The following is a 9258-nucleotide window of genomic DNA, read 5'->3' on the forward strand; positions in this document are numbered from 1 at the left end:
AGAAGTGATCTTGAAAATGAAGAGTCTTTCATTCCAGATCTTACTTTGTGTAGCATTTTCTTATGCTTTACCACTAGTTCCAGAAACAGAGAAGAAAAATGAAGAAGACATGCAATTTGCTAAGGTAATGACTGTAGACAGTATATATGCATAAAGCTGATAGGAAGAATTAGTCTTTTATCATATTAAGATCACAGCAATAACTATATAACTATTAAGATTATTCTATACATTTTAAAAGAAACATGAATGTCATAAAATGTGGGTATTTTTTTCCCGTCAGAAATATCTGGAAAAGTACTATAAACTTAAAACAGAGGCAGAACCTATCTTTAAAATGAAGAACAGCAAACCCATAACTGACAAAATCCAAGAAATGCAGAAATTCTTTGGGCTGAAAGTGACTGGGGAACTGGATTCCAATACTCTGAAGGTGATGAAGCAGCCCAGGTGTGGAATACCCGATGTCGGTCAGTTCAGCACCTTTCCACTGTCTCCTAGATGGACAAAAACAGATCTGAAATATAGGTAATATTTCAATGTGTTTCCTTGAGTGCCTCAGGGAATTACAGAAATAATTAGTTTTATATGTTTATTATTATTTATTCTTATCATTATGGTAGCACCTAGGAGCCTGAATCAGGATCAAAGCCTTATTGTTGTAGACACTAAACAAACACAGAGGTAGACCTATATTGTGTATCAAGGAGCATATTGTCTAAAAAGACAAAACATACAAATATAATATACAGACAACAAGGAAGCAAAATGTTTAACTTTAAGTACATGTCCTGTTAGTTGCATTTGTAATTGCCTACATTTATTTCCTTATTATGCATTTAAAGGATTTTGAACTATACACCAGACATGGAACCAGCTGATGTAGATGAAGCGATTGAGAAGGCTTGGAACGTCTGGAGCAGCGTGACCCCACTGAAATTCACCAGAGTTTATGAAGGCAACGCAGATATAATGATCTCCTTTGTGGCTGGATGTAAGAGAATCCCCATGTGTCAAGAATAAGTATTGACTCCTTTACTTACAGTCCTGATTAAGAAGAATCATACTTTTATGTATCCTTTTCTAGTTCATGGTGACTTCTTTTCCTTTGATGGACCGGGTGGAACTCTCGCTCATGCCTTTGCACCGGGCGAAGGTATTGGTGGAGATGCCCACTTTGATGAGGATGAATACTGGACAAAAGATTTGAAAGGTAGGTATTCCTTACTATTTCATTAGCATTCTCTGCTGTACAGTATTCGATTTTAAGAGCTATTAGCTCATTTTTACACTGGAAAGAGATGGGGACACAAAAGTAACGCAGCTTAGTAATAACTACTTATAAAGGGTCTGAATCTGCTGTACTTCTTAGCAGAATTTGCTTGAAATCAGTGGTTCAGATTCTGAGCTCAGTGACATCCATGACAATCCATAGTAATTCCACTGAAGTAATTCCCTCTTGTGTCTTACATATGACACTCCTGTTAATATATCCCAGAAACATATTCATCTTTTTTACCACTACATCACATCGCTGGCTGATGTTCCGTTTGTGATCCACTATAACCCCAGAACCTTTTCTGCAGTACTACTGCCTAGCCAGTTATTCTCCATTTTGCAGTTGTTCATTTGATTTTTCCTTCCTAAGTGTAGTAATTTGCACTTGTCTTTATTGAATTTCATCTTGATGATTTTAAACCAGTTCTTCAATTTATAAAGGTAATTTTGAATTCTAATCTTTCCTCCAGAAATTTTAAAAGCACACTCTCCGCTCTATTATCCAAATAATTAATGAAAATATTGAATTGTACCAGACTCAGGACAAACCCACTAGATGCATCCTCCCAGTTTGACAGTGAACCATTTGTAACTACTTTTGATTATGGTTTTTCAACCAGTTGTGCACCCACCTTATTGTAATTTAATCTAGACCAGATTTCCCCAGGTTGTTGATGTGAATGACATGTGGGACTATATCAAACGTCTTTCTGAAATCAAGATATATCACGTCTACTGTTTCCCTCCTATACTTAGGCCAGTAATTCTGTAAAAGAAAGAAATGAGATTGGTTTGGCATGATTTGTTCTTCACAAATCCATGTTGGCTATACCCTATAACCTTCTTATTCTCTAGGTGCTTACAAAGTGTTTGTTTAAGAATTTTTTCAGTATCTTTCCATGACTCAAAGTTAGATTGACTGGTCTATAATTCCCTGGGTCCTCTTTGCGTACGTCAATGCTGCACACTAAGCCGGGGCTCTTATTCAGGTTTGCGCCAAAGCCCCCCTTCTGTCCACATACAAATCATCTGACATAGATCAGCAAGCACTAAGGACCTGGTGCTGTGTGTGTGGGGGAGGTGGTTGGAGGGGTGTTGGGGATGGGGTGGTGGTGGTTCAGAGCCTGAGTCCCACTGTGATCTGGATCCAAGCCCTGTCATTTTGCAGGGTGGACACAGCTCAAGCTGCAGACCAGAGTCAGAAGGTGTGTGTAGTGCCATATGGATGTGCTAATACAGCTGTGAGGCCTGGGTCCAGCAATTGTGAACCCAGACTTACAATGCAGTATGGATGCTTAAGCATGGGCTTGGATACATTGTATTCACAATCCCAGGTCACACAGAGCCAGGTTTACAATGCAGTGTAGACATTTCCTTTGTTTCCCTTTTTTAAAGATGGCTACTATGTTCCCCCTTCTCCGCTCCTCTGGGACCTCACCCGTCCTTTCCTATTGTTTTACGGGGACATTTATTTAATCTACATGCATTCTACGCTTTTTATATTTTTAGGATTCAACTTGTTCCTTGTTGCTGCTCATGAGTTTGGCCACTCATTGGGTCTTGGTCATTCAAATGTCCTTGGCTCCTTGATGTATCCAGCCTATCTGCAGACAGAGACCAGAAACTACAGGCTCCCTCAGGACGATGTTGATGGCATTCAAACCCTATATGGTAAGGAGGAAGCATCACCTTTTTTTAAAGTCTCTCTCATACAGGTTATAAACAATCTGATGAGAATGTGTAACCAAGAGCCATACTGTGGCCTACCTGCGTGGGGTGTGAAGGGGGTAAGGCGCCTCCGTCCTTAGAGCAGTGTACAGGGGCTGGCTGTAATTGCAGTCCTTGCTCGTGCCTTTACACAGGGACTGTGTTCCCTCTTGTGTCCTCTTGGGTGCTAATCATAGCCAAAGGGATGAGAAGCAGGTAAGGCCATGGCTCACTCTAAGTCCATCTGCACGAGCTAGCTCAGCTGGCTAACTATGAGGAGGAGCACATAGTGCAACCCCTTCGTGCATATTAGTCACCCCCTGCCTCCCCTGCAGAGGTAAGTGCTTCCTGGGCTTCACTAATCCGAAAGGTTTAAATATGTTTCTGTATGAAACTTTGTGACAGTCTTGTGCCAGCTCCTAAGCAGATGTGAATTGGCACAGCTCCATTAATATCAAGGAGGAGTTCAGAGAGGCAGTGGTGAAGGCACTAGGCTAGGACTCCAGAAACCCAAGTTCAATTCCTTGCTCTGCCCTAGAGCTTCTGTGTCACTAATCCTCTCAGTCCGTAAAATGGGGATAATAGCATTGTCCTATCCCACAGGGGTATTGTGAGGGTAAATACATTAAAGATTGTGAAGCATTCAGATAATATGGCAGTGGTGGCCATATAATTACCTAGATAGAATGGGAAAACACTGTTTCAAACCAACGGAGAATTTGGCCCAATATTGCTGTTCTCCAAGTGCTGTAATAGCAATACTAATTGACTTTCCAATTCTGCTTTTACCTCTTCCCTAAGGACCCCCAGCCTCTACTAAGCCACCAGTTTCCACACCACCCACAGAAACACCAACAGAAACATCAACAACAGGCATCTGTGACCCTCACGTGACTTTTGATGCCATCACCACCCTCCGTGGGGAAATAATATTCTTTAAAGACAGGTAAATTTATTTCTGTTTTGTCAACATCAAGTTTTGCTTAAACTACACTTGTAATGGCAATGCTTTGACAATTAGTTCAAGAGGGGGGATTTCCTTCCAAATGTATAGTCAACACAACCTCACAAATTTCTACTTCCCCTTGTAACCTGGGCAAAGTATCTGGGCTTTCTGACAGGTGAGTAAATATTAATATTTTAAATCATCCTTAGTCATCCTGTGCATGGTCTGTTACATTTCCATGGCAATTGTGCAATCAGAGCATTGTACTTTGGCCTGCAGCCATATCACATGAAGCATTGTTCTTGACAGACTGGTGTCAGGCTGCGGATGGCAGATCTAAAGGGAAAACTATGGGGCTATCGAAAGTGTTGTTGGTGATTCAGTAGGTGGCGTTCTTAGCCTCCAGACAGCATTGAATCAAGGCTCCAGCTGCAGTGCTTGGCGACACTCTGCTGTTAGAGGCGCCATCTTTTCAATGAGATCTGATACTTAACCCTTTAACGGGTCATTTAAAGATCCCAATGCACTTCTTGCAAGATGGAATAAAAGTGGCATCCCCATGGCCAAATACCAACTCAGGGAATGACATTCTGCCTGCATAAATACTTCGTGAAGATTCAATGGAAGAAATTATTCTTAAATGTCCCTCCTAAAAAGTGCAGTTTAGTGTTGCTGTGCATTGTCAAAGAGCTGATACATTGCACTGAAGAGATGGCTGCATTTACATGGTGGGCAAAAGGATTCCTCCTGACACAGTGTTACAGATAGGTTTCAGCTCTTCCCTGTGCCTTACTGGGGACCAAAGGAATGGGAGGGAAAGGGTGAGGTAAAAGGGCAGGGTGGAAGAACCACAGTGCAAAGAAATAGGACAGGATTTCTCTGTAGCGCTGAAGAGGGCACTAGGAAATGGGCATTGCATCTCCAAGGGGACATGATCTGTGGGTTGGGAGCATGTCCCACCACCTGCAACTAAGGAACAAATATACAGCTCATGTAGTAGGAATTTTTATTAAATTTTCCTGTTGACGATCTCGTAAATTAATGATAAAATATGATTATATAAACAAGCAACTTGTCTTTTCAATCAGGTACATCTGGCGCAAGAGTCCTTATTTCCCAGGTATTGAGCATGATTTAATTTCTTCCTTCTGGCCAACGCTACCTTCTGGCTTCGAAGCTGCTTATGAAATTGACAAAAAGGATCAAGTGTTTCTTTTTAAAGGTATTTCTATTGAATTCCTAGACATTCTTCTTACATGTGGAAATGAAGAAGCAATTATTATTATTAATAATAACCACCACCACCTAGAACTTACATAACTTTTCACTTCAAAGTGCAGTTTCACAGTCATTAACTAATTAAACCTCACAACAGTCCTGTGAAATAAGATATTATGCCTATTTCATAACTGAGAGGAAAACTGAGAGTGAAGTTAAATGATGTGCTTAAGGCAGGTGAGAGGATCAGTTATATATCTGAGCTAAACTGTTTAAAATGGAGTGTTTACATTTAGTCAGCTAAATTCATATTTAGGCACCTAACTAAGTGGCCTGATTTCCAGAGGTGCTGAACAATCCCAGCTCCCATGGGGGGGAAATGTTTTTTTTAACTACTCTAATGAATTTATAAAGCAAAAGATCCAAGTGTCCTGAAACCTTAAACATTCCAGCTGCCTTGCAAGAAAGAAGTGTCTTCAAATTCAATGCTATCAATGGAATACACCCCTCAGGGAACAGAAAAGTTTCCTTGGGGAAGCTCCACGACTGTAATTAAATACTGCTTAAGCTCATCAGAAGTACCTATCAAGCTTTCCTATCTTGTTTTTCTTGACAGGCAACCAATACTGGGTTCTCAGTGGATACTCTGTACATCCAGGTTTTCCTAGGAACATCCACACCCTGGGCTTTCCAAGATACGTTAAGACAATTGATGCTGCTGTTTATGATGAGAATACAAAAAAAACGTACTTCTTTGTAGGTAACAAGTATTGGAGGTAAGATTAAATTCTCCCAGCAAATAATCCATGCAGTTTATTTAAAGCCTTATTAAGCCTTTACATTTGAAATTATGACAAATCTGTGGCTCCCTTGAGTAGGATTTCATGACTGGTATATTGCACACCCCATTATTAAGCAGAATTTCAATGACAACAAAGATAGAACTCAGATCTTCCTTTTCCTTAAAACACTCGAGTTAAAGAACATTTTCCATTCGCTGCTAGTACAGTAAAAGCTTTTTTATCGGGCATGTCGGGAGAACGGTGGGTGCCGGTAAGTGAAAAATTCCGGTTAACTAAGAGGGAAGGAGTTTGGGTGCGGGAGAGGGTATGGGCAGCTCCCTACAAGCAGTAACCTGTCCCTGCTGTTCCTGGGGGGAGGCACAGCTAGGCAGCTCCGTGCTCTGCCCCCACCCTACCCCGAGCACTGGCTCCGCAGCTCCCATTGGCCAGGAACCATGGCCAATGGGAGCTGCGGGGTTGGCACATGCGGGAGGAGGCAGCACACAGAGCCACCTAGCCGCGCCTCTACCTAGGAACAATAGGACCAGGTCGCTGCTTGCAGCAAGCCCCCCAAGGTGAGCGCATCCTGGATCCGTCACCCTGAACCCCCTCCCATGTCCCAACCCCCTGCCCGGAGCCCCCTCCTGAACCCACACTCCCTCCCAGAGCCCATGTCCCTCCCCTCTCCCGCACGCCGAACCCCTCGTGGCTGTTCCTCCACCTAGGAGAAGCAGGGATATGTCTCTGCTTCAAGGGAACCACGCGGAGCCAGGTATGGAGCCTGCTGGCCCATGCCAACTGGACTATAAACTGGACTTCCGGTGAAGATTAGAAATGTCAGTTTATAGATCTTTCCAGCTGATACAAGGCCAAATAACACAGCTTTTACTGTAGTATGTTCCTATAACATAGGTGAACATATCCAATTCTATCCAGCAGAAGGTAGGGTACACCAACACAGTGGCCAGTTCATTATAGTATAATAGTGTAATTTGGACAGGGACTGGCTTTGTGTTACAGGTTTGTACAGAGCTTAGCACAGCCATTTAAATCTGTTTTTCTTGCCTTTCTCTCACTTGGGTCAATGGGAATAGACACGTCACTTTCACTTTTGTGTCTACTCATTTTTGTTTTCTCATTCTTGTGACCAAAGCTCTACTGCAGAGTTCCATCCCAGCACCTTTATTAGCACAGCCTGAGCCCCGGTGTCATTGCAAAGAACAGTTAATAGGAGTGCATCATAAATCCATCAGTAAAAATCTCAACTGCCCTTCTAGTCTCTGTCCTTAGTCCAAGTTGAAGGTACCCCCCTCCTTTTCAGCACTGGCTGATTCTTGTGTGTGATGCAGGCCTGTAGGGACCCAATGTTTTGGCAGCTCCCTGTGCCCATCTTCCGGCCCTGACTTAGTTCTCTATTTGTGCCTGCGGTGTCCCTGCAGCTCATGCCTACCATGAGCTGTCTCCCCCAAGTGGTATGCCCCTCCTCCAGTGGTAGGAGAGCTGGTAGTGTAACCCACACACCTCCTGGGTGTGGTGTTCTGTCACATCAAGTGGCACCGAGACCACTTAGAGAGAGATTAATGAGTTTGCTCTATGGCCTTAGCTAATGGCCATATGGCTTTTAGCTCATGTAGTAGAGGCTCATGCATTTAGCTCCAGAAGTCCCAGGTTTGATTCCGATGACTGGGGCCTGTTGGTGTTACAGTAGCAGGTGGGATTTCCTATCAGCTGTATAGCCACCAATAGCTGTGTGAGGGTGGAAAGACGAGATCCTCCTCTTATTTCAACCCCTACCCGATCAGGGCTGGGGCAAGGCTGGCCTTTACAGCACTGCTGCTGTCCCGTGCAGTGGGGAACTTTACTCAATCATTTTCTAAAATTAAATTAAGAACATATTTCTACAAGTGGACAGGTTTTGTAACCACTCCCCCTCACAAAAAACCACACCCCTGTTTCTTCTTGGGTGAGACTATCACATAACTAAGTGCTCACCAGGGCCCCATCCTGCAAAGTCTTATGCATATGCTTAGCTTCACTCAGGTGACTAGTCCCATTGACAATTCATAAGCACAAAGCAAGTCAGGTACAGAAATGTCTTTGCAGGATGAGGGCCCAGATATCAAGGTTACACACTTGGGCCCCACACCGCTCCTCCTACAGCTATCAAGTAAGAAAAACAAACTATTTAGTCAGAATAGCTACGGACAACGGTGCATAGATTAGTAAAGGGGAAAGATTTCATATAGTAAGGATTTATACAATTCAATGAGTTTACAGTAGCTCATGGTTAGTGAGTTTTAGCTAAGGGCAGGACTTACTTGTTGTAAAGCTCAGTTGGAGTCAATATTAAATATCACATGCTTATGTATTATTTTCATTTCATTTCTTCACTCAGTTATGATGAAGTCACCGAATCCATGGAAAAGGGTTATCCAAGACGCATATCAGTTGACTTTCCAAGAATTGGCAATAAGGTTGATGCTGCTTTTCAAGAAAAAGGTAAATAGAACAAAATACTTTGATAGTTGAATATACTGGAAAATGTGCATTTCCATAGGTTCAAGAATCACTACAGACATTTGTAAGGGTGTTTCGTTATGTGTACACATTTTAATTTGCAGCATTGTTTGTGGAAAGAGAATGAATATACATTTGTACAAAGTAATTATTCATTTTATTTTTATTTCTAGGAAATTTCTATTTTTTCCATGGCTCAAAGCAGTATGAGATAGACACCAAGTCCAAGAAAGTTATTCGTGAAATGCAGAGAAATAGTTGGTTTGACTGCAAATAAGAGCAGACACACAAGGCAAAAGAAACAGAACCCAATTTTGTATGCACTAGAGATGGCTTTTCATCAATGTTTTGTTTCTAATCAGTGTTATTTATCTTTTACTTTATGTCTGAGTCACATAAGAGCTGTGATCCCTGATAAATATTATTTTAAATAACAGAGAAATGTTAAATGTATTGTATATAGTTTTAACTTATCTTAGTATTGTATTTAGGCTATTTATTAATGTGTCACTCAGCAATAAAGCTATTTTATGTTTGTGTATATAACAGTCTTGGGTTCTTTTGGTCCAGACTCCTTGTCTTTCTGGTCAGCAGCACTAGAGAAGGGGCCAGTGAATTTAATTTAATTGCCCTGCAGGCTGAACTCCCAGCTCAGCCTTTCAGACAATATGATGACTTTAAGAAACTGCACTAGCTGTAGAGGAGAGGCAGAGCGGGAGGCAGAAGTGGGCAGCTCCAGGGTAGAAGCAAGGGGAAAGACATTAGAAGAAGAAAATAGAAGCACAGAACTAGACCTTAACTCTCTGCATC

The 9258-nt window shown here is 42.0% G+C and overlaps 1 protein-coding gene across 1 annotated transcript; it reads left to right on the forward strand.

Annotated features, from left to right (window-relative positions):
- On the forward strand, positions 1-8981 carry LOC117871173 (stromelysin-1-like). The gene is made up of 10 exons (XM_034758879.1): positions 1-124; positions 284-528; positions 846-994; positions 1088-1213; positions 2788-2949; positions 3787-3931; positions 5020-5153; positions 5766-5925; positions 8327-8430; positions 8622-8981. Exons 1-10 carry the CDS (start codon positions 17-19, stop codon positions 8723-8725), a joined length of 1437 nt encoding a protein of 478 aa, XP_034614770.1. The 5' UTR covers positions 1-16; the 3' UTR covers positions 8726-8981.
- The last annotated feature ends 277 nt before the right edge of the window (positions 8982-9258 follow it).

This window comes from Trachemys scripta, chromosome 1 (genome assembly GCF_013100865.1).
Source record: "Trachemys scripta elegans isolate TJP31775 chromosome 1, CAS_Tse_1.0, whole genome shotgun sequence".
Lineage (NCBI taxonomy): Eukaryota > Metazoa > Chordata > Testudines > Emydidae > Trachemys > Trachemys scripta.